Source organism: Elgaria multicarinata, chromosome 23 (assembly GCF_023053635.1).
Source record: "Elgaria multicarinata webbii isolate HBS135686 ecotype San Diego chromosome 23, rElgMul1.1.pri, whole genome shotgun sequence".
NCBI lineage: Eukaryota > Metazoa > Chordata > Lepidosauria > Squamata > Anguidae > Elgaria > Elgaria multicarinata.
This window is the reverse complement of record NC_086193.1, coordinates 6,998,436-7,023,720: the sequence shown is the minus strand read 5'-3', so window position 1 is coordinate 7,023,720 and position 25,285 is coordinate 6,998,436. Positions and strand designations below refer to the sequence as shown.

General features: G+C 47.0%; 1 protein-coding gene across 4 annotated transcripts; it reads left to right on the top strand.

Annotated features, from left to right (window-relative positions):
* The first annotated feature begins 529 nt into the window (after nt 1–529).
* HMG20B (high mobility group 20B) lies at nt 530–24,421 on the top strand. 4 transcript variants are annotated; one of them, XM_063146970.1, is made up of 9 exons: nt 530–2,063; nt 4,220–4,337; nt 5,604–5,807; nt 8,560–8,680; nt 11,946–11,992; nt 14,097–14,175; nt 15,670–15,885; nt 18,919–19,051; nt 21,260–21,920. In XM_063146970.1, exons 1-9 carry the CDS (start codon nt 2,026–2,028, stop codon nt 21,360–21,362), a joined length of 1,059 nt encoding a protein of 352 aa, XP_063003040.1. In that variant the 5' UTR covers nt 530–2,025; the 3' UTR covers nt 21,363–21,920. The 4 variants fall into 4 exon arrangements, with proteins under 4 accessions (XP_063003040.1, XP_063003043.1, XP_063003042.1 ...); XM_063146973.1 differs by lacking the exon at nt 21,260–21,920 and adding an exon at nt 21,948–24,421 and having other exon boundaries at nt 532–2,063; XM_063146972.1 differs by having other exon boundaries at nt 532–2,063; nt 4,220–4,325; nt 21,260–21,919.
* Nucleotides 24,422–25,285: the final 864 nt, after the last annotated feature.

Below are 25,285 nucleotides of genomic sequence, written 5' to 3'. Positions count from 1 at the left end.
TGCCCCCCTCCCTTCCCATTAAAGAAAAACCAACTACCCTCACCCCCCCCCATCTCTGATTGGTGGCGCCTACAACCAACCCGTGCGCCTCCGAGCCGTGATGCGTCCCTTTACGCGCGGTGGTAGGGATGTAGGTGGGGGTGGGGGAGCCGCCTATCAGGGTGGGGGCGGAGGCAGCTCTCGCCCAATCAGTGCCTTGAGAGAGAGCTCATTTGTATAATGACACAGCTGGGAGGGAGGGGGGAGGACAGGGAAAGGGGGGAGGTGCTTCTGCTGGTGAAAGAGACAAGAAAGAAAAGAAACAGACCAGGAAAGTTTTGGAGAGAATTATTGTGGTTTTGCTGTGGTTTCGGGGAGGGGTGGGACGCGGGGAACCAGGGAACGAGGAGGGGGAGAGGGGGGTCTGCAAGAGGGGGGAGATCCTGAACGAATCCCAAGGTTTTGGGGGAGAGGGAGAGGGAGGGGTGGGAATTAGTTTCTCGGTCTCTTTTTCCAACCTCTTGGTTTTTTTATCATGATGATGGATGCGAATATCGTGGTGTCCTTCCATATTGGAGCTGCGATCTCCAAAGCTCTTTGAGGGACCTGTTCCTGGTCTAGATGGAAGAACCTCAAAAGAGCTCTGGCGGACCAGTCCAAGGGAGGGGCGTTAGTCCCCTCGCCCTAGGGCTGGCGAGGTGCCTCTGTAGGTGTGAAGGTAGCCCCCACTCACCCGCTGCTAGCCCCTGCAGCCGGCGAACTGGTAGGCTGCTTTTGGACATGGAGGTTCTGCTTTCCCTGTCCTGGCTCATGGGCCTCTCTAGACCTGCCTTCCTCCTTCCAAAAATGGTCCTGACCTCTTTTCCGAAGCGACCTCATCCATCGCTTCAATCTCATGGCAGCACATTCTATAAACTAATTCTTTATTTGAAGCCTTGAAGTTTTTTGTCTGTGCTGAACCCATTCCGTGATGGCTCTGGAACGGTTTAGCGTAGGGCTTCCTAAATGATAGGAAAGTTAACTGAAATGTTAGGAACCACCACCTTTCACAAAGGAGGCATTTGTGGTTCTCTCCCATGGTGGTGGTCTTTCCCACGTCCATCAGAGTCCTTTACAGCAGGGCAGGCAAGTGGTAGCCCTACAGATGGCCCACAACGTCATCCTGTCATCCTTGGCTATGGACCAGGCTGCTTGGAGTTGGAGTTTGGTCCCATGTGGAGGGCCAGGGTTCCCCACCCCTGCTCCGAGGAGTCTCCTGTTCCCTGCCTAAAGAGGATGAGAGAAGTGGTTTGGAAATTGTCTTGAATATTCGCTATTACTTACGGAAGCCCCTACCAGAAGGTGTGGTGATAGATATTCGCTTAGATCGCTTGCAAAAAGATCAAACGACTTTACTAAGAATCGACGTCGTTCTTAGCTATGTTAGCTAAATGTAGAGGGTGTTTGGAACCCCATATATAGGGCAAATCTCCTGCTGTTTTGAGTTAACAGCAGGACAGGGCTGTTGCCTTCATGCCCTGGTTGTGGGCTTCTAAGCATGGTGGAAGCACCTGGTTGATCATGGTGGGGCGTGATAGCCTGGACTGATCCATCAGGATTCTTCTTCTGTTCTTCTCCTATTAAACCAGGGATGGGGAGACCTCTGGCCCTACAGGTGTAGTTGGACTTCATCTTCCATCAGCCCTGGACAGCATGGCCAGTGTTCAGGGATGGTGGGAGTTGACCAGCAGCATCTGTGGAGATTCCCCGGCCCTCCGTTACGTTCTCATGCTAGCTAAATAGTGCCTGCCTGGAGCAGGCCAGATGGCTTCTGAAGATGCGCTACTTTCAGGCAAATGAGATGAAAGGGCGGCTGCTGTCACACCTTGCTTGTGAGGTTCCTGGAGGCCTCTGACCATGGGTTGGAAACAGAATCCTGGGTTAGGTGTTGTATAGTGTGAGAGGAAGATTCACACATGCAAGGCTCTGCGTGGTGTGTAATACATTCCAAATTGTTCTTTCTAGGTCCCTCAGTTTGAGCAACCATCCTGTTGCCAAGATACAGCAATGTCACAGAGTTCCAAACAGCAATCCGGAGGGATCCTGTAAGTGTTGAATGTCTTGAGAATAGGGGGTCTTAAGTGGGCTTATTATACTCTCTCTCTCTGTGGCCTTAGCTAGACCTAAGGTTTATTCCGGGATCGTCCCAGGGTCATCCCTGTTCATGTAAATGACACACAGGAGATCCCGGGAGCAGGCAGGGACGACCCTGGGACGATCCCGTGATAAACCTTAGGTCTAACTAAGGCCTCTCTCTCTCTCTCTCTCTCTCACACACACACACACACACACACTTCATTATTCCAGTCTGCATTTTAGATGCTTTTACCTGAAGTAGTGAATTGCTGAAGGTATTCGAAATTAAATAAAAATTCTGCAGCATGTTACTCCAAGTTTTGCCTCCAGAAAAACAGATGAAGTACATTTTTCGGGGCAGTTTTGCTAGTCTCTGAAAAATCTTATTTGGCTTCCCCTATGGTTTCTGAGATTCACCAGGTATTGGTTGCATTTGCTTGCCATTTTAAGTCAGAAATCCTGGCTTAATAAACCACATCATAGCTTTGCGTGAAGTCCGAACCTGGGGTTATGGTTTATTGCCCTCAAACAAGCCAGCATTCAGAAATCAACAAACAGCTTGGTTTAAAGCTGGTTTACAATCCTAGTTTGTTTAGGCACAATAAACCATAATCCCAGGGTTGGCTATCCCACAAAGCTTATCACTGCCTGGTTTGTTTACCTACTCACACGAGTAGGAGGAACAAGCTAGTTGTGTGCACAAACACACAGTTCATTCATTGCTGTGTAATAAACCATGATTCCTGGCTTCTTATGTGTGAACAACCACAATGTCTTGCTTGTGTTAAACCACTGATTTTTTTTAAAAAAACTATGGAGACATATTTTATCTTACGACAAGTAATATGAAGCTATTCTCAAGAACGTTTTAAATAACATTGCACTTTTATACAAGCCTACACAACGGCTTCTAGGTGAGACTTTTATGCTGCAGTCATACTGCCTGATACATGGACTTTTACAGGGCATCTAGACGGTCTCGCTGTCCATTTGTAATCCTCCTAAGTTTTCCCACCCCTTCTGTCTTTCGTTTTTACCACAAAAGAAAATCCATTGGGGTGGGAAAGATGGCATAGCTGCACAATGGCTTTTTACGGATAAAGCTAGGAGCTCCCTTGAGTTCAATAGGGCTTAATTCCACGTAAGTGTGTATAGGAAAACACCCTGGGGAATTGTTTATGCAGCTTTCTGTCCTGTATATGTAAATTTAGGTATGTTCCATTTTTTAAAAGAACAAAAACAACCCACACCGATATTCACAGAATCATAGAATAGCAGAGTTGGAAGGGGCCTACAAGGCCATCGAGTCCAACCCCCTGCTCAATGGAGGAATCCACCCTAAAGCATCCCCGACAGATGGTCTGATCCAGCTGCCTCTTGAAGGCCTCTAGTTTGGGAGAGCCCACCACCTCCCTAGGTAACTGATTCCATTGTCGTACTGCTCTAACAGTCAGGAAGTTTTTCCTGATGTCCAGCCGGAATCTGGCTTCCTTTAACTTGAGCCCGTTATTCCATGTCCTGCACTCTGGGAGGATCGAGAAGAGATCCTGGCCCTCCTCTGTGGGACAACCTTTTAAGTATCTGAAGAGTGCTATCATGTCTCCCCTCAATCTTCAATATGCTGATACATCTATCAACGTATTCCAGAACCTAGAGAGAAGGAGTGTCTATGAATGTTCTGAATGAACAAATTTCATTCTGTTGTTTTCAGCCCAGCACTCCAGCCTCTCAAGATCACTTTGAAGTTTGTTTCTGTCAAACTGTTATTGATGAAGGCTTGGATATGGTTTGGGGTTTGATTTTACCGCTGCGAGAATTTTTGCTTCTCTTCTGCTGCTCCCAGACTGTGGAATGGCCTGCCGGAGGAGACTCCTCAACTTGGCAGTCTATTTGCATTCAAGAGAACTATTGAGACTGGTCTCTTCCAGCAGGCCTATCCAGGGGGATTTTAGGATGTTTTTAGAATGTTTTTAGGATGTTTTAACAACGTATATTAATTCAGTTTTATGTATTTTATATTTATTGTTGTTCCCTGCCTCGATCAAAATGGAGAGGTGTGTAAGAAATAATAATAATAATAATAATAATAATAATAATAATAATAGCTTGTAACCTTTGATTTCAGGAATGTTGCTGGTAAAACTCAGCATGGAAGTTTCTTGGTGGCTATTAAGCAAGAGAAGGGTGAGACCCCTCGGTTAATTGGGGAGAAGCCTCACAACGAAGAGGAGGTGAGCCTCCTGGTGCGTTTATACAACCAGACTATCGGCCTTCCTCTTACCCCTGACTTGTATGTAGAAACATTAGACTTCGGCACGCCAGAGTTGTCCTTGGTGGTTCAAAACTGGAGTTATCTGTCTCCACTCCTGGTTCTGTTGCATAGGTCTGAATGGGCCCGAGTGGGAGGCGTTGCAAAGAAAGGGAGGAAACGCAGGAAACCTGATCATTTGGGGGCACGTTGGTTGCTCTGCACTTAAAATAAAAATAAAAATTAACTATGCACCAATTTTGTGTCTGGGCCATCCATATTGTACATCAAGCAAAGATGGATTTGGCAGCCTGTATAAATTATAAACAGTTAGCACTATTTTCCTATCTCATATAATTCTGCAATTTGTTTTTACTGTTTTGCATAATTCTGGGTTGACTCATCATGGGGGCGGGGCCTGGATATTTGGGGGGCATTAGAACTTGTCTCTGCCATTTCACTCCAGCTACTGGAACTGCCCCCTCTGGCTTGGGAAAGCTCAGCAGGTGTTGCCCGTTCCCCTTTCAAGTATATCTTCACATCCATGAAGGCTAGAAACTACGGCTGTGCACCCCCTACCTGAACCACTTTGGAACACAGTCCGGACCTTCCGGATCGGGCCAGAACTGGTTTGGGTTGATCCGAACTTTCCCCGATCTGCTCCAGAACTGGAGTAAGATCCAGAGGTCTGAATCGATATTCAATCCCCATTTTGCCCCCCTTCCCCACTTACTTGCCTTCACGACAGAGCCAGGTAAGCCCCCCTCCCCTGGCTCCGCCACCATCGCCAGGTAAGCCCCCCTCCCCCCCCCCACTTACTTGGCTCTGCCGCCGCCGTCGCACAGACCATGGCGGCAGCGGACGGAGGAGCCAGTTAAGCCCCCCATCCCACTTACCTGGCTCCAAAGCTTCGGAACAGTCCAAATCGCTTCGGACCGTTTCGAACCGCTTCAAGCCGATCCGGACCTCCCCCGATCCGATCCGGAACCGGGCTTCAGGGGTCCGGATTGGCCCGCTCCGCTTCAGATTCAGGGATCCGTAACAGAGCGGAGCACACCCCTACTAGAAACTTGGTTTCATTTTTAATTTGAGATTCTCCGGGAATTTAATTCTGCGCCCGGGGTCACATCTGTGCTTTCGTGTGTGTAAGTTTTTGTGGAATTGCCACAGACAGCAGCACTGAGCATAATACTTTAGAAATCCAATCAGTTTTAGTCCAGGTTGCTAGTAATCTTATTTCTGTCTGTCCTGGACTGGGCAGCCGGTGAAGAAAAGGGGCTGGCCAAAAGGCAAGAAGAGGAAGAAAATTCTCCCCAACGGGCCCAAGGCCCCAGTGACGGGCTACGTCCGCTTCCTGAATGAACGGCGGGAGCAGATCCGGATGCAACACCCAGACTTGCCTTTTCCAGAGATCACAAAGATGTTGGGCGCAGAGTGGAGTAAACTGCAGCCTCCGGAGAAGCAGGTGAGGCACAAAAAGCAAAAGAGAAAGAGAGTCTGCTTGCCTGCTCAGCACTTGCCCCCTCTGACTCCTTTCTCCCCTATCGTCAAAGGGGCTGCCGCTTTTGCAAAGGTGTGAAGGCACTCTGCGTATGGCCAGAGGCTCCTTCAGTTTTCTTGCATAGTTCCTGGAAAAAATGGAGAGGGGTGTTTCAGTTTCTCACTATAAACTATTTCCATGGCACCCTAGTATGAAATGTTTATTGCTCAGTCCACAGATCATTGTGACACGTGCAAACTTGCAATGCAATAGCAATACTATGCTATTATACAAAACAACATATGGTGAAAACTACAGCGCTATCAAGTACATAACACCCATTACTGAAATGATGGTAAAATGGGTGAACGGAAACCTTTAATTACTTTTCAATCACAGCTCATAAGAACATAGAATCATAGAATAGTAGAGTTGGAAGGGGCCTATAGGACCATTGAATCCAACCCCCCGCTCAAAGCAGGAATCCACCCTAAAGCATCACTGACAGATGGTTGTCCAGCTGCCTCTTGAAGGCCTCCAATGTGGGAGAGCCCACAACCTCCCTAGGTAACTGGTTCCATTGTCATACTGCTCTAACCATTAGGAAGTTTTTCCTGATGTCCAGCTGGAATCTGTCTTCCTGTAACTTGAGCCCATTATTTCTTGTCCTGTACTCTAGGGGGATCGAGAAGAGACCCTGGCCCTCCTCTGTGTGACAACCTTTTAAGTATTTAAAGAGTGCTATCATGTCTCCCCTCAATCTTCTCTTCTCCAGGAAGTGCCCTGCTGGATCAGACCAAAGGTCCATCTGGTCCAGCACTCTGTTCGCACAGTGGCCAACCAGCTATCAGCCAGGGATGAACAAGCAGGGCATGGTGCAACAGCACCCTCCCGCCCATGTTCCCCAGCAACTGATGCACACAGCCTTATTGCCTCGAATACTGAAGATAGCACACAACCATCAGGGCTAGTAGCCATGGATAGCCTTCGCCTCCAGGAATTGATCCAACCCCCTTTTAAAGCCATCCAAATTGGTGGCCATCACTACATCTTGTGGTCATGAGTTCCATAATTTAACTCTGCGCTGTGTGAAGAAGTCCTTTTATTAGTCCTGAATCTCCTACCCATCAGCTTCATGGGATGACCCCAGGTTCTAGTATTTTGAGAGAGGGGAAAAAATGTCTCCCTGTCCACATTCTCCATACCATGCATAATTTTGTACACCTCTATCATGTCTCCCCTTCTCCAGGCTAAACAATCCCATTTATATCTCTGAATCTTTATAGCACCTCACACCAGTAGTATCCAAAAACTTTGCTCTACGTCTATTAGCTTTCGCCGCAAATAGTGCAACCCTCTGAATCACATATTTATTTTTTTATTATTTTTTATTTATTTAAGCATTTTTATGCTGCCGTTCAGCCAAAAAAGGCTCTCACGGCGGCTTACAAAAGTATTTCTTGACAGTCCCTGCCCACAGGCTTACAATGTAAAAGACATGACACAAAAGGAAAGGGGATTGGGAGGGAGGAGGAGGAGGGGGAAAAGGAAAGCCAATTCAGGCACTACTATCTTAGTTGCAAAGTTCAGCAGTTAAAGTTGGCAGTTGGCAGCTGGCAGCAGGAGGGAGGGGGCTCTCAGCTGGAGCTGGACCCAGACACAATGGAGAGGTGCCTGGCTGCTGCTTCCTCCCTCACTGGTGGCCTCTGCAGAGACAGTTGGCAGCAGGAGGGAGGGGGCTCTCGGCTGGAGCTGGACCCAGGCACGATGGAGAGGTGCCTGGCTGCTGCTTCCTCCCTCACTGGTGGCCTCTGCAGAGACAGTTGGCAGCAGGAGGGAGGGGGCTCTCAGCTGGAGCTGGACCCAGGCATGATGGAGAGGTGCCTGGCTGCTGCTTCCTCCCTCACTGGTGGCCTCTGCAGAGACTGTTGGCAGCAGGAGGGAGGGGGCTCTCAGCTGGAGCTGGACCCAGGCACAATGGAGAGGTGCCTGTCTGCTGCTTCCTCCCTCACTGGTGGCCTCTGCAGAGACAGTTGGCAGCAGGAGGGAGGGGGCTCTCAGCTGGAGCTGGACCCAGGCATGATGGAGAGGTGCCTGGCTGCTGCTTCCTCCCTCACTGGTGGCCTCTGCAGAGACAGTTGGCAGCAGGAGGGAGGGGGCTCTCAGCTGGAGCTGGACCCAGGCACATATGGGTCAGTTGAGTGTAATAAATAACTCAGTTTTTCCTTAACAGCCCTGTATTTCACTTTCTTTAAAACAGGCTCCAAATAACTTTTTCTTAAGTCTGTGTATAAGGGACAGTCAAATACGTAATGCACTATGTCCTCTGGAATTGGCTCTCCGTTAACGTATACAGCCCTGGTCCTAGGCAGGATCTATGCTACTGCTTTAAAGCACTTTATAACAGTTTTGACAACTGTTGAGGCCCAGGACACACTACATATACAGTTGTCAACACTGTTATAAAGCACTTTAAGGCAGTAGTGTAGATCTGGCCTAATGTGAAACCTTCTTTTTCTTTACACTCTTCCTTCTCTTCTCTCTCTCACTGCTGTCTCGTACACTGTCTGAGTCTAGATTGGAAGCTCCTTGAGGCCAGAGGCCAGTTAGAGATTTTGTGTGTGTGCATATCAAGTTCCGGGTGTAGCGTAAGCTGACCCCACCATCTAGATAAGAGGCGAAAGAAGACCTGACGGACCTTGTGGACTGAAAGTGGTAAATCTTCCTCTGATTTCAGCGCTATCTGGATGAAGCTGAGCGGGAGAAGCAGCAGTATATGAAGGAGCTGAGGGAATACCAGCAGTCGGAAGCCTATAAGATGTGTGCCGAGAAGATGCAGGAAAAGAAAATCAAGAAAGGTATGTTATGTCTGCTGCTTCTCCGATATGGCTGCAAGAAAGGCCAATGCTATTTTGGGCTGCATTAATGGAAGTATAGCTTCCAAATCACATGAGGTAGTGGTTTCTCTCTATTCGGCCCCTGGTTAGGCATCATCTAGAGTATTGCGTCCAGTTCTGGGCTCCACAATTCAAGAAGGATGCAGACAAGCTGGAGCATGTTCAGAGGAGGGCAACCAGGATGATCAGGGGTCTGGAAACAAAGCCCTATGAAGAGAGACTGAAAGAACTGGGCATGTTTAGCCTGGAGAAGAGAAGACAGAGGGGAGACATGAGAGCACTCTTCAAATACTTAAAAGGTTGTCATACAGAGGAGGGCCAGGATCTCATCTCGATCCTCCCAGAGTGCAGGACATGGAATAACGGGCTCAAGTTAAAGGAAGCCAGATTCCAGCTGGACATCAGGAAAAACTTCCTCACTGTTAGAGCAGTACGACAATGGAATCAGTTGCCTGGTGAGGTTGTGGGCTCTCCCACACTAGAGGCCTTCAAGAGGCAGCTGGACAGCCATCTGTCAGGGATGCTTTAGGGTGGATTCCTGCACCGAGCAGGGCGTTGGACTCGATGGCCTTGTAGGCCCCTTCCAACTCTGCTATTCTATGATTCTATGTTCCGGGAGCAACTTGCACAAAAAAACCCAGAGAGAGGGTGAAACTCAGTAACGAAAACTGGCAACATCGGGCTGAAAGAACTGGGAAAGCAACTGTTGCCGGGGTGATTACAGTAACCCTGAGTTTGGTAGTGAGTTGTGCTCCAGAGTTCAGACTTCTGCACATTTTGGTTTATATTGTACTACTGGTGCAAAACCCCATGCCCTGCTCCTCTCCTGCTTTTTTGCCCCTTACCGCAGAGGCGTCTCATGGATAATGCAAATACTGCTCATGCGTGGTGAACACTGCCATGACACAGGCTCTGAACAACAGGCCTGGCCGCGGACACTCCCTGTTCAAGCTAAGCCCCACTACTTAAGGAGCCTGAGGCGAGGGACAAACTCCGCCTTTCTCCAAACTATGTGGAGAAAGGGGTGAAATTGGAAGGATTTCAGTAATAAATCAAAGCGCTGTGAATTATATGTGCTGATTTAATGTCACAGTGGGTGTTAAATGTATATAGAATCATAGAATAGTAGAGTTTGAAGGGGCCTACAAGGCCATCGAGTCCAACCCCCTGCTCAATGCAGGAATCCCCTCTAATGCATCCCTGACAGGTGGTTGTCCAGCTGCCTCTTGAAGGCCTCTAGTGTGGGAGAGCCCACCACCTCCCTAGGTCACTGGTTCCATTGTCGTATTGCTCTAACAGTCAGGAAGTTTTTCCTGATGCCCAGCCGGAATCTGGCTTCCTGTCACTTGAGCCTGTTATTCCGTGTCCTGCACTCTGGGAGGATTGAAAAGAGATCCTGGCCCTCCTCTGTGTGACCACCTTTTAAGTATTTGAAGAGTGCTCTCATCTCTTCCTCAATCTTCTCTTCTCCAGACTAAACATGCCCAGTTCTTTCAGTCTCCCCTCCCAGGGCTTTGTGTCCAGACCCCTGATCATCCTGATTGCCCTCTTCTAAACATGCTCCAGCTTGTCTGCACCCTTCTTGAATTGTCATTAGTTCCATTGTTGTACTGCTCTAACAGTCAGGGTGTTTTTCCTGATGTCCAGCCAGAATCTGACTTCCTGTAACTTGAACCCGTTATTCCATGTCCTGCACTCTGGGAGGATCGAGAAGAGATCCTAGCCCTCCCAGAGTGCAGGACATGGAGACATGGGCTCAAGTTACAGGAAGCCAGATTCCAGCTGGACATCAGGAAAAACTTCCTGACTGTTAGAGCAGTATGACAATGGAATCAGTTACCTAGGGAGGTTGTGGGCTCTCCCACACTAGAAGCCTTCAAGAGGCAGCTGGGCAACCATCTGTCAGGGATGCTTTAGGGTGGATTCCTGCATTGAGCAAGGGGTTAGACTCGATGGCCTTAGAGGCCCCTTCCATTGCTACTATTCTCTGATTCAACCTGCTGGTGTAGTGTCTGCCCTGCCTATTTGGCACAGAGGAAATTAATTACTATTCAATTTAAAGCTTGAGCTTTGAACTTTGCCAATTATAACCAACTAACTTTTCTTCAGCTCCTTCCCCAACGTTCTGTGTCTGTCCTTTCATCGACCCAGAACTTTAAATTGAACAATTTTAACTTGCTTTTTAAATCATCTTTCTTTTACTGTTTATATCTCTGTTCACTGCTCTGGAATCTCTGTTAGATAATTGAGCGGTATATCAATATTGTTGATGATGATGATGGCTGGCTATTGAATCTCTGCTTTCGGATTGCCCCAGGAAGCATGTCCTAGAACACCATCTTGCCTAGGAACAGAAGAAGGTCCTGGCCTTCTTCAAGGACAGGCAGTTCTCACAATTATAACACCCCCAAATCAAACTTTTGTGTTTTTTGGGGGGCGGAGTACATGATTGATGGCTTGCTTCCCATTTATTTATTTATTTATTTATTTATTGCACTTATATACCGCTCCCATAGCCAGGGCTGTCTGGGCGTTTTAGAGAAATTCTAAAATTAAGATTAAAACGAGTATACAAAATTTAAAATCCTAAAACACAGAACACGCACACATAAAGCATTAAAAACCGTTAAAAAACTAAACATGTAGGTGATTAAGATGTGCCACCATATGCCTGGGCAAAGAGGAAAGTCTTAACCTGGCGCCGGAAAGATTGCAGCGTTGGCGCCCTTGAGTGGGGGGTGGGGGAGAGTATGTCATAGGAATCAAAAATTTGGAAGTCACAAGGGATAGGGATTAGGTAGGGTGGCCCTATGGAAAGGAGGACAGGGCTCCTGTATCTTTAACAGTTGCATAGAAAAGGGAATTTCAGCAGGTGTATGTATATATAGAGAACCTGGTGAAATTCCCTCTTCATCACACCAGTTAAAGGTGCAGGAGCTATACTAGAGTGACCAGATTTGAAAGAGGGCAGCTTTAACGGTTGTGATGAAGAGGAAGTTTCACCAGGTTGCCCATATATACAAATGACACCTGCTGAAATTTCCTTTTCTATGCAACTGTTAAAGATACAGGAGCCCTGTCCTCCTTTCCATAGGGTCACCCTAGATTTAGGAGGACCTGTCTTTGAGTTGTGTCTGTGCTGTTGGCTTTTGTGACTTTGGTCAAGTAAAGTCCTTATCTCTCTGCTTTGGCTGACTTTTTTTTTTTTAATTATCATTTCCTCTAGAGGATGTTGGATCTGGAGCAGTGAACACGCTACTGAATGGGTACAAGGTAAGCAACTTGACAGAGTTTGAGGAAAGACCTCTTAGATATTGGCTTAGAAGGACTAGCCTTGTGGAAAACGGGGTGGGTGGCTGTTTCCAGCTGCCGGAGTCCTCAACTTTAAACCCTCCGCGCTCCATATCAGCCTGGAATTTCGCTTAGCACATAAAATGTGGTCTGTTTCCCCCTCTTTATTTTTATTATTTTCACAACAAACTAACACACAACACAAAAGACCAAAAAACACAAGACTCAAAGAAAACATACAAAATTAAGATGGACTTTAAGTAACCATATTTTCCCTTGCTCTATAATTACAAAATTCCCCTCTTTCTTTTGTCTTAGAATTTTCTTCTTATTCGTTGAATCCACAGATAAACAAATCACTGTTTTCTAGATCCTGCAAAAAACAGTCTTTAAGAGGTTTCCATTCAGTTCTAAACATAGATGTAGACTTTTCTCTGATTATTGCCTTAAGTTTTGCCATCTCTGCAAATAGACTCAAAATGTGGTCTATTTTTTTAAGCTATTTTTTTTTACTTTGTATTGATGTCAGGTGTCAATTGCAAATGCTAACAAGTTGCTATACCTAGGGTGACCATATGACCGGATCTGCCCGGATTTGTCCGGGGTTTTGGGGACAAATCCGGGAGGGGGAGGGGAAATCCGGATTTTTCCAATCTTCCCCAGCCAAAGAGCAGCTCTGATGGGAATTAACAAAAATGCTTATAACTCTGTCATTTTAAAAGATAAAGTCATGAAACTTGGCACAGTGGTAGCTCTTAGGAAGGGCTTTAGTCATACCAAATTTGAAACAGGTCCGTTCATCCATTGATTAGACATGCATAAGATTGCACATTTAGTCTTCTGAACATATAGTAGAGGGTGGTTTTCTTACCTCCTTGCCTGTTGTGCTAATCTATTCCTTTTAAAGAATAAATGTTATAGTTTAGTTTAGGTTTTGTTTAAGAAGTGAAATTGCACAGTTTATACCAAGCGATCCTGTGGTCCCTGAGGAACTAGGATAGATTGGAATTCCCTCTCCAAGAAGGTCTGACCTTGGAGCAAGGAGATTTGACCTTGGACCTCCTCACCCCAGCTTTTGCAGAAATTCTGCGTCCCTCATCCCTCTGATGGCAGACCACCGACGTCGGAGCAGAGTGTTGGGGAAGGGATGGATTAGTAGGCAGTCACTGAGGGTACCAGGAGGTATCTAGAGCTGGTCCCAACACATGGGAAACAGAGAAAGAAAGAAAGAAAGAAAGAAAGAAAGAAAGAAAGAAAGAAAGAAAGAAAGAGAAAAATACTCCTTTTGGGAGTAAGAACATCAGAAGTGCCCTGATGGATCAGACCAAGGGTCCATCTAGTCCAGCACTCTGTTCACACAGTGGCCAACCAGCCATCAGCCAGGGATGAACAAGCAGGACATGGTGCAACAGCACCCTCCCACCCATGTTCCCCAGGGTGCACACAAGCTTACTGCCTCGAATACTGGAGGTAGCACACAACCATCAGGGCTAGTAGCCATGGATAGCCTTCGCCTCCAGGAATTGATCCAACCCCCTTTTAAAGCCATCCAGATTGGTGGCTATCACTACATCTTGTGGTAGCGAGTTCCGTAATTTAACTCTGCGCTGTGTGAAGAAGTCCTTTCTTTTATTTGTCCTGTATCTCCCATGGGATGACCCTGGGTTCTAGTATTTTGGGAGAGGGAGAAAAACGGTCTCCCTACCGACATTCTCCGTACCATGCATAGCATGTAACTTAAGATATGTTGGAGGCTCTGAAACTGAAGGTAGGATTGTGCTGTTCTTGTTTTATCCTTTGTCAGTCCTACCTTGGAGCCTTGATGGCAGAAATCACCTATAAACATGTCTAATAAACGTGTTTCGAGGGGAAATGTACTTTATTGAGCAGATCTATATTGCAATAAACAGAATTTCACTGACGTTTCTGAAAGGGAAATTCAAATTATTTTCTCAGACTCCAGACACTTTTACACACAATTTGTCCCCAGATTTTCCTTTTCCCGCATACTGGGCCAGGGAAAAAGATGTCACCTTTTGTTAATTCCCCATCATGTCTTTAGCTTTCCAATTTCCTTCTCCACCAGGCCGGGGAGGGCAGCAGTGACGGCTTCTCAACATTTGACGTCCCCATATTTACAGAGGAATTCTTGGACCAGAATAAAGGTACAAGCCAGGCCAATGAAATGTGTGGTGTAGTGGCTAAGGTGTTGGACTGGGAGTTGGGAGATCTGGGTTCTAGTTCCCACTCGGCTATGGAAACCCACTGGGTGACTTTTGTCCAGCTGCCTCTTGAAGGCCTCTAGTGTGGGAGAGCCTACGACCTCCCTAGGTCACTGGTTCCAGTGTCGTACTGCTCTAACAGTCAGGATGTTTTTCCTGATGTCCAGCCGGAATCTGGCTTCCTGTAACTTGAGCCCATGATTCCATGTCCTGCACTCTGGGAGGATCGAGAAAAGATCCTGGCCCTCCTCTGTGGGACAACCTTTTAAGTATTTGAAGAGTGCTATCATGTCTACCCTCCATCTTCTCTTCTCCAGGCTAAACCTGCCCAGTTGTTTCGGTCTCTCTTCATAGGGCTTTGTTTCCAGACCCATGATCATCCTCATTGCCCTCCCCTGAACATGTCTGCGTCCTTGTCTGCACAGACAAGAACCGTGTCTGCGTCCTTCTTGAAGACCTGCACCAGGTCTTCTGTAAAGCTCATGAGACCAAGCCACCCCAAAATACTTTACATTACAAGGAACAATATATCCTTGCTGGGAAAATATACCTCTCCCCCCACCCTCACCTACTGTGAGGATTATAGCGAAGCTTTGAGGGAACAGGGAATTCAGGTGTGGGTCTGGGAGCACAGGACATCAGCCTCCCTACTAATGAAAATGTGCCGGCGCTGCGTTCCCGACGGCCTGTCTCCACTATACCACCGAGCAGAACAATATGGATGCCACACAGACTGCCCTGAACTTTTTTTCATAGAATCACAGAATAGTATAAAGACTGATCTCTTCCGACAGGCCTACCCAGTTGAATTTTAAGATGCCTTTTTTAATGGTGTGCTGCTTTTAATGATGCACTGGTTTGAATTAGTTCTATGTATTTTATGGTATTTTTATTTGTGTTGTACCCCGCCTTGATCCAGAGTGAGAGGCGGGTAACAAATATAGTAGTAGTAGTGCTAGTAGTAGTACATAGTGGTAGTGGTACTACTACTAGTAGTAGTAATGTATTTTATGGTGTTTTTATTTGTGTTGTACCCCGCCTCGATCCAGAGCGAGAGGCGGGTAACGAATATAGTAGTAGTAGTAGTAGTACGTAGTGGTAGTGGTACTACTACAACTAGTAGTAATGTATTTTATGGTGTTTTTATTTGTGTTGTACCCTTCCTCGATCCAGAGCGAGAGGCGGGTAACGAATATAGTAGTAGTAGTAGTACATAGTGGTAGTGGTACTACTACTAGTAGTAATACTACTACTACTATATTTGTGGTACTACTATATTTGTGGTACTACTGTAGTAGTAGTGGTGGTACTACTACTAGTAGTGGTACTACTAGTAGTAGTGGTACTACTACTAGTAGTAGTTGGAATGGGTCTATAAGGCCGTTGAGTCCAACCCCCTGCTCAATTCCTGCCCTCTTTTTCTCCCCCCTTGAGAAGCACGGGAAGCCGAGCTCCGGCGACTGCGGAAGGTGAACACAGAGTTTGAGGAGCAGAACGCCATCTTGCAGAAGCACACAGAGAGCATGAGTTGTGCCAAGGACCGCTTGGAGCAGGAGCTTATGCTGGAGGAGAGGCAGACGATGGCGTTGCAGCAGCAGCTCCAGACAGTGCGCCAAGCCCTCACAGCCAGTTTTGCCAGCCTCCCCATTCCAGGTACAGTGGGGGGGGGGCAGAGAGGGTCTCAGCTGAGCTGAGCCCTTGGCAATCTTCCCTTTAATCTTAGAGGGGCTACCACTCCGTGGAAGCGTGTGTGCTTTGCATGGAGTTTTTTTTAATATATATATATATATATATAATATATAATTTACTAGTAAATATTATTTTCTATTTACTAGTAACCAGCTTTGGCTTTGCACGGGTTTGATACAGTGAAGCCTTTGTGCATACCTTTGAGGTAGGGGTGTGTATGGCCCGCCCAATCCTCTTCGTGCCCGATCCGCAAATTGCGGATCAGGCCCGCTCCGCCCCGCCTTGATCCGCCTAGGGGCCACTCCGTTCCGGCTCCAAATTGGAGCTCCGCAGTGGCGGGGAGTGGCGCCAGGTAAGGCCTCCTCCCTCCTCCCCCTTACCTGTGTCCGTCCTGGCCCATCCCAGCTTCACTAGAGCCCGCAGCTTAACCAGGAACTGTAGGCCCCACTTCCTGGTTGAGCCGCGGGCTCTAGTGAAGCTGGTATGGGCCGGGATGGACACAGGTAAGACCCCCCTCCCCTCTTACCTGGCTCTGCCGCCGTCGCTGCATGGGCGGCAGCGACAACGGCAGGGCCAAGTAAACCCCCCTTATCTTATCCGCCTTCAACTTCACCTCGATCCGCTCCGCAATGCATCGCGGCTCCCCCGATCCTCTTCGCCTCTGCCTTAAGGGGAGGCGAAGCCCCCCGATCTGCTCCTGTTTCTCCGGTCCGAGGAGAAGCGGAGCACATCCCTACTTTGTGGCTGTCAGAGCTGGACACGTTCTCACCCTGCCTGAGAGATGCTGGCACCCCTGGGTACAGCCTCTGCCATGGTATGTTCCCCTATAGCTCCCAGAGGGATTGGCCTCCTCCATTCCCTTGAGGGGGCCTGCCCTGTAGCAGTGAGGAGGGGGAAACTATAACTCATAACACTCCCTCCTGGCTTCATAGAATCATAGAATCATAGAATAGTAGAGTTGGAAGGGGCCTACAAGGCCATCGAGTCCAACCCCCTGCTCAATGCAGGAATCCACCCTAAAGCATCCCTGACAGAGGGTTGTCCAGCTGCCTCTTGAATGCCTCTAGTGTGGGAGAGCCCACAACCTCCCTAGGTAACTGATTCCATTGTCGTACTTCTCTAACAGTCAGGAAGCTTCACACTATTGACTGTAAAGCTACGTGCAGGATAAGGGTCTCCTACTTAATGACTGAAGATGGCTTCAGTAACATTGACACATTAAAATTAATTAATACTTTTTTTAAAAAAAACACCCACCAAGGTGTACACCGCTAGGGTTCCTTTAATATGCCTGCCAAGTTTCAGGTGTCCAGGTTCCACCGTCTTTGTGCTATGGTGCAAAAACGTCTTCTTTTATTACTTAATAGATTACATGTATATGCTGCCCAACAGCCAAAGCAATCTGAGTGGTTCACAAAAGAAAAGTTAAAGCCATACAATGCAATAGCATAGTAGAACATAATGTAAGAAAACTTCAGTTTAATACAGAATAAAACCAAAGTGAAAAGCGGGGCAAAAGCCACAAAGATCTAAAAGTACATGAACACAAGTTTTTTTAAAACTGAAGGCCTGAAATGTCTGGGGAAAGCCTGGCTCCAAAAAGGACTGTGGGGGCCTCTCTGGGGCATGTATGTATGTGTGAACTTCTACAACTGGGGTACCATCACTGAAAAGGCCCTTAGTAGTCACCAACCTGACTTTATTTGTCTTGGTCACCCAAAGAATGGTCTTTGAAGGTGATCTTCAGTTCCAGACAGGTATAAATGATCCTTTAGGTGCCCTGGCCCAAGTGGTTTAAAGTTTTGTAAGTTAATACCACCACTTTGAACTGGAACCACAAACAGACTGGCTGCCAATGCAGAAGATTACGGGTTCAATCTGCAGTTGCTGCCCAGTTCTGGCCAAGATTGTTTGACCTGGCTATTAGTAGTAGTATGTATTATTTGTAGTATTATTAGTTTGTTTGTGTTTATCTTGATCTTTGCTCTGAGGGCTCTTAGACTGTGCTCAGATTATGGAGGAGGCGTAAATATGGAGGCCTTTAATGACATCCCCAAGCCCCCTCCAATTTTAGCCAATTCATGCCCCTTCAATGCCTTCTAAAAACAATAAAGGGAGCCATCCCAAAATGTAACAGTGCTGATTCCCCCATGCCCTGTTCTGTACTCTTTCAGAGTAGCTAACATAATAATATCGTTGTCTAATTGAAGAGCAGCAAAGATAACATTAGATATTGTCTGGCATCAGGTTATACATTTTGTAAACTACCCAGAGAGCTTCGGCTATGGGGCGGTATATAAATGTAATAAATAAATAAACCTGAAAAACCCACCTTGTACATAGAATCATAGAATAGCAGAGTTGGAAGGGGTCTACAAGGCCATCGAGTCCAACCCCCTGCTCAATGCAGGAATCCACCCTAAAGCATCCCTGACAGACGGTTGTCCAGCTGCCTCTTGAAGGCCTCTAGTGTGAGAGAGCCCACAACCTCCCTAGGTAACTGGCTCCATTGTCGTACTGCTCTAACCGTCAGGAAGTTTTTCCTGATGTCCAGCTGGAATCTGGCTTCCTTTAACTTGAGCCCGTTATTCTGTGTCCTGCACTCTGGGAGGATCGAGAAGAGATCCTGGCCCTCCTCTGTGTGACAACCTTTTAAGTATCTGAAGAGTGCTATCATGTCTCCCCTCAATCTTCAATACGCTGATACATCTATCAACGTATTCCAGAACCTAGAGAGAAGGAGTGTCTATGAATGTTCTGTATCCGTACTGTGCAAGTACAGAACTTGCTGTTGAGGAAAGAATTCTATATCTCAGCTTTCTCCCCCCTCCCCCCCTTTTTTTTTTTTAAAAATAAGTAAGTTCCTAGTCCTTAAGACAGGCTTGAAACTGTGTGGCTGATTTCTAGGCTGCCAGAGGGTGGGGATTCATTCTTTGCCACTCCGGGAAGTAGAGAAGAGATGTTAATTCACACAGCATGATGGTATCTTTCCGGCAGGGACGGGTGAGACTCCCACACTGAGCACCCTGGATTTTTACATGGCAAAGCTGCACAGTGCCATTGAAAGCAACCCTGTGCAGCACGAGAGGCTGGTTATCCGAGTCAAGGAGATTCTGTCACACATTGCCAGGTAAATGACAATGAGCAGGAGCTACTGTGGGACTTTGCAAAATAGGACCGTCCCACTTTTCCTCCATGGATCAGGTGAGATCCACTGTTTCAGCAAAGCGTGTGGAGGGATAGCAGCATTTTTAATATACGTTCTCTAAAGCAGCAGTTTCTGCAGCCGAAACTCTCCCCACGGCCTGAGTTCGATCCCAGCAGAAGCTGGTTTCAGGTAGCCAGCTTGGGTTGACTCAGCCTTCCATCCTCCCGAGGTCGGTAAAATGAGTACCCAGTTAGCTGGGGGAAAGGGAATAACGGCCGGGGAAGGCAACGGCAAACCACCCCACTATAAGGCCTGCCAAGAAAACGTCAACGAAAGCTGCCGTCCCTCCAAGAGTCAGTAATGACTCAGTGCTTGCACGAGAGGTTCCTTTCCTTCCTTCTCTGACGTTGGGTCGACTGTCGCAGGAAATTTAGTTGCACATGAGTGCTTGAGGACATGCACACCGATTGCGCAGGGATTCAGAATGGTGTAGCAGAAATAATTTCCAAAAACAGACAATTAAAAGAAGTTAAGGATATACGTATGAATTAACATTTAATACAAATGAAATGAAATTATTAATACTTTCAAAGAACACTCTTCTACATTTACAAATGAAGTAATAAAATAAAAACAGTTCTCATTAGACTCTGGCCATACGCGTTTTGACTTGTTAGCCTTCGTCAGTGGCTTTACAATTCGTCAGGGATTTATATATCACTCCCCAAAGTGGTAGATAGAGTGCACCAGGCGTGTTGGCTTAGCCTCAACTCTCGTGCATAATAAGGTAATTATTTCCACCAGCACTAGGTTGGCAGGGGGCACTTCGCCCCCTCCACCTCTGTCACATCTGGCTCAAGGCTGATAGCCACTCATGCAGAGGCAGTGAAAATGGTGACTCAGTTTGAGAAAGGTGTAAAAGTGAACCGTGGGCAGGAATAAAAAGTTCAGGTACCCTTGAATGACATGAACCTCCCAAACTCATCTTCAAAAGGAAGGCACCTCCTGCTCTAGAGAATTCTGACGGAATATAATGTATACGTACACAAACACCATCCATATTCCATAACGAATTAGCATTCTCTGGGAATAATATGAACATCAGAAGTGCCCTGATGCTGGATCAGACCAAGGGTCCATCTAGTCCAGCACTCTGTTCACACAGCGGCCAGCCAGCCATCGGCCAGGGATGAACAAGCAGGACACGGTGCAACAGCACCCTCCCGTCCATGTTCCCCAGCAACTGGGGCACACAGGCTTATTGCCTTGAATACTGGAGGTAGCACACAACCATCAGGGCTAGTAGCCACTGATAGCCTTTGCCTCCAGGAATTGATCCAACCCCCTTTTGAAGCCATCCAAATTGGTGGCCATCACTACATCTTGTGGGTAGTGAGTTCCATAACTTAACTCTGCACTGTGTGAATCATAGACTAGCAGAGTTGGAAGGGGCCTACAAGGACATCGAGTCCAACCCCCTGCTCAATGCAAGAATCCACCCTAAAGCATTCCTGACAGATGGTTGTCCAGCTGCCTCTTGAAGGCCTCTAGTGTGGGAGAGCCCACAACCTCCCTAGGTAACTGGCTCCATTGTCGTACTGCTCTAACAGTCAGGAAGTTTTTCCTGATGTCCAGCCAGAATCTGGCTTCCTTTAACTTGAGCCCATTATTCTGTGTCCTGCACTCTGGGAGGATCGAGAAGAGATCCTGGCCCTCCTCTGTATGACAACCTTTTAAGTATTTGAAGAGTGCTATCATGTCTTCTCTTCTCCAGGCTAAACATGCCCAGTTCTTTCAGTCTCTTGTCATAGGGCTTTGTTTCCAGACCCCTGATCATCCTGGTTGCCCTTCTCTGAATCCAGCTTGTCTGCGTCCTTCTTGAATTGTGGAGCCCAGAACTGGACACAGTACTCTAGATGAGGCCTAACCAGGGCCGAATACAGAGGAATCAGTACCTCACGTGGTATCTTGGCCCCAAGTTGTTTAGGGCTTTGTACACTTTGTACCAATGGGGAATGAGTCAGAGCGAAGAGAATAGGACCTGGCCTAAGTTTTGCCTGTGCACCAGAGACATAGGAAGCGGCCTTAGACCAGGACAGATGATTCCTCCATCTAGCCCATTCCTGTCTACTTCGACTGGCAAGAGTGCTCCAAGGTTATCTCAGGCAGACCTTGTGTTTCTGTTTTAAGCTGGAAATGCCAGGGATTGAACCCAGGACCTCCGACATCCAAAGTAGGTACTCTGCCATTGAATTACAACCCCTCTCCTGCAATGAGCTCTAGGAGGAGGTGAGAAATTTGAACCTGGGTCTTCCTGACTTGCATTTTTACAGGACAATCTGTGCATTCTTACTTGGAGATAAATCACACTGTGTTCGATGCTGCTTAGTGCAACAGAGGGAAATCTCCAAGCCATGGAGGTTTTCAATCTAACCTGTGGAGGGTTGGGCTCCCTCCCTGGTCACCACCCCTTCACCTCGCTCTCTGGTCTGGATGCTACTATGGGCTTGGGCAAGAGTCAGGGGAGAGGAACCCCCATGTTATCGCTGATCAGTCCTAACCAGGAGATTCCCCTGTGCGTTGCTTCCCCTAGCAGCACAGAAAGGGAATCCCTTTGTTATGTGGCTGTGCTTAGCTTCTGTTCTGTTTACAGGCACATGCGTGCGCACACACACACTAAGCCTTAGTGTGTGTACAGACGTAATAGAAGGAAAACATAGCCAAGCTGTGTGTGTGTAAATGCAGAGTGCACTGGCATTTAGGGGAAGAGGAGGTCGTTCAATAAGTCACACCCTGGGGATTAGAAATCTTAGCATGACAGACAATTAAACACACCAGAGGTTGATTATTGTACTCTCTCTCTCTTCCTTGGATCTAGTGAGCACTTGTGAGCCGCTGTGGATCCGCTGGTGCAGCTTGAAAAGGTCTCAGCTGTGATCTGCTGTGTCACTGGAAGGTTCCTCCTCACGCGGCTGCCTTCATCTTCCAGATCTTCTCTCTGTGCTTCTCCTCTTCAAGGAGCCTTCTCCATTCCTGCAGTTTGTAGGAACAACTCTCTCCTTTTCCTTCTCTGTCCCTTTGCCCTACTCCCCAAAGTTGCCTGGTAGGACAGTAGATGGTAGAATACTACAAAACCAATGTGCTTATTCTAGGGCTGCTGGATTCTGGAGATCTGGGATGTTGTACTTGATGGTGGTGGTAGGAATCCAATTTTTGCAAGGGAAGGTGAGCAGCTGCCTACAAATGGCCTGGTGCCGATGGCTATCAGCCATGGTAGCCAAATAGCCTCATTGAGGAGAAGCAGTGGACCCTTTGCTACCAGATGGGTATCGCTGCCACTGCATATGTGGCTAGCCACTGTCAGGAAGTTGCAGTGCCGCCTTCTAATCAATTAGATCATACTAGAATATCATAAGGAATAGGGATGGAGAGATTAGTCTTTTTTTTTTTTGTCTGTGTCAATTTAATCTCTGTTCATTTATAAGTCTGTTTTTAAAACTTGCAATTTTTTTTTTAAAAAAAATCTGCACAAAAACCTTACTTAGCATCTGTATTTTTGAAAGTATATCCTCACAAAATACGTATTTCTGAACTTACTTAAGTAAGAATATAAGAAGAATCATACTGGACCAGTATGAACCATCTAGTTCAGCGTTCTGTTCACACAGTGGCCAACCAGCTGCTCATGGGGAACCCACAAGCAGGACGTTAATCAACAGCACCCTCCTGCCCATGTTCCCCAGCAACTGGTGCCTCTGATTCTGGAAGAGAGCACATAGCCATCTGGACTAGTAGCTATTGATAGCTTTCTGCCCCAGGGATTTATCCAACCCTTTAAGCCATCCGAATTGGTGGCCATCATAGAATAGCAGAGTTGGAAGGGGCCTACAAGGCCATCGAGTCCAACCCCCTGCTCAATGCAGGAATCCACCCTAAAGCATCCCTGACAGAGGGTTGTCCAGCTGCCTCTTGAAGGCCTCTAGTGTGGAAGAGCCCACCACCTCCCTAGGCCACTGGTTCCATTGTCGTACTGCTCTAACAGTCAGGAAGTTTTGCTACATCTTGTGTAGCAAATTCCATAGTTTAACTACGTAAAAAGAAGTTAAACATAGTTTAACTACGTAAAAAGTACTTCCTTTTATCTTGAATCTTCCCAACAATCAGCTTCATGGCATGACCCCGGGGTGGTAGTATTTTGAGAGAGGGAGAAAAATACCTCCCTATCCACATTCTTCACATCGTGCACACCTCTATCCAGTCTCCTCTTACCTTCCTTTTTTTCCAAGCTAAACAATCCCAGCTGTTGTAAATGTATTTTACTCAAAAATACGCATTTTTAGATGTACTTTGGTGGGGGGTTTTGAGCCAAGAACTGTGCCGGAAAATTGGGAGAAGTGCGAAGTCCAAAGGATAGAATCATAAATAGCGGAGTTGGAAGGGGCCTACAAGGCCATCCAGTCCAACCCCCTGCTCAACGAAGGAATCCAACCTAAAGCATCCCTGACAGATGGTTCTCCAGCTGCCTCTTAATTATGTTCCAATCTACACAATAGTCCAGGAGATGTGGATCAAGTTAATTTGCATTCAGAATACATAAAGAATTCTTCAAGCATCCCTAAAAAGCTGCTTTTGAGCAAGTCATTTCAGTGGTCCAACTAGCTCAGAACTGGCGGCAGATGTAACAAGCTTGCAGGCCAGAGAAGACTCCTTTTTAACTAGAGACGCCTAGATTAGACCTGGGACTTGCCTGCAAAGCTCATTAGACCCTCCTATTTATATAGGAATCTGTTTTATATTGAGTAAGACCATTGTTCCATTCAGTTCAGTATCGTGGGAGTAATAGTGGCTGTCCGGGGTCCCACACAATACAACGCAGCCCTGCCATTTTAATTGGAGATGGCAAGAACTGAAGCTGGGAACTTCTGCATCCAAAAGGCATGCCTTGCACTGACTCCAATGCCCACCCTTTTTAAAGGTTAATTTCCTCTTCCATATGTATGGTTGCCATCCACAGTTGCACCATACATGGCGAAAAATCTGGCAGTTGGGACGCTGAATTCAATGGGCTGGGAATCCAGGCTTTGTGCTTTTGAAAAATAAAGTCTCTAGCCCTCATGACTGCAATTGGTGGAACCGCCAGAGAGCAGGAAGTGAAGGAGAAGTTTTCAAAGCTTCTTGCCCTTTCTCATGGAAAGAAGAGAATTAAGAACATAAGAAGAGCCATGCTGGATCAGACCAAGAGTCCATCTAGTCCAGCACTCTGTTCATAGAATCATAGAATAGCAGAGTTGGAAGGGGCCTACAAGGCCATCAAGTCCAACCCCCTGCTCAATGCAGGAATCCATCTTAAAGCATCCCTGACAGATGGTTGTCCAGCTGCCTCTTGAGGGCCTCTAGCGTGGGAGAGCCCACAACCTCCCTAGGTAACTGATTCCATTGTCGTACTGCTCTAACAGTCAGGACGTTTTTCCTGATGTCCAGCTGGAATCTGGCTTCCTTTAACTTGAGCCCGTTATTCCGTGTCCTGCACTCTGGGAGGATCGAGAAGAGATCCTGGCCCTCCTCTGTGGGACAACCTTTTAAGTATTTGAAGAGTGCTCTCATGTCTCCCCTCCATCTTCTCTTCTCCAGGCTAAACCTGCCCAGTTCTTTCAGCCTCTCTTCATAGGGCTTTGTTTCCAGACTCCTGATCATCCTGGTTGCCCTCCTCTGAACACGCTCCAGCTTGTTCGGTGTGGCCAACTAGCTGCCAGTGGATGTGAGTGCAATAGCACCCTTCCTCTTGATTTGTTCACTCATGTCTACAATCAGGACATGAGTGCAATAGCAGCCCCCCCCCCCCCCCGGCCCTTGGGTTCTCCAGCAACTTTTATACAGAGATAGAGTAACGTATGGGGGAAATGGCATAATTCGCATAATGATCTCTGGCTGCAAGACCCAATTTGTCAGTGGACAACCTGAGTTTACTTGGCATAAAATATGGATTTCCCTATTTATGAGCACACTCCAGTCCCCTTTCTCATGATTTAAGAAAAAAATCCAGTCTGGTTTTGGCCTCATGGTGAATTAGTTCTGCTTTGCATAGACTTTCAGAATCTCTTATTTTCTTAGTGTTGTGTACTAAAAGGGGAGGTTATTTTAGCAATGAGGGAAGTGGTTATGTTGCTTCTGTGGGTGCAGGAATTCTTTTTTTAAAAAATAAAATATTTCAAAAAC

Coding starts and splice junctions, on each gene's coding strand:
- HMG20B (XM_063146970.1), top strand. CDS start 2,026: ATGTCACAGAGTTCCAAACAGCAATCCGGAGGGATCCT. Junction 4,338..5,603: donor AAGAGGAGGTGAGCCTCCTG/GTGCGTTTATAC, acceptor TGGACTGGGCAG/CCGGTGAAGAAAAGGGGCTG. Junction 8,681..11,945: donor GGAAAAGAAAATCAAGAAAG/GTATGTTATGTC, acceptor CATTTCCTCTAG/AGGATGTTGGATCTGGAGCA.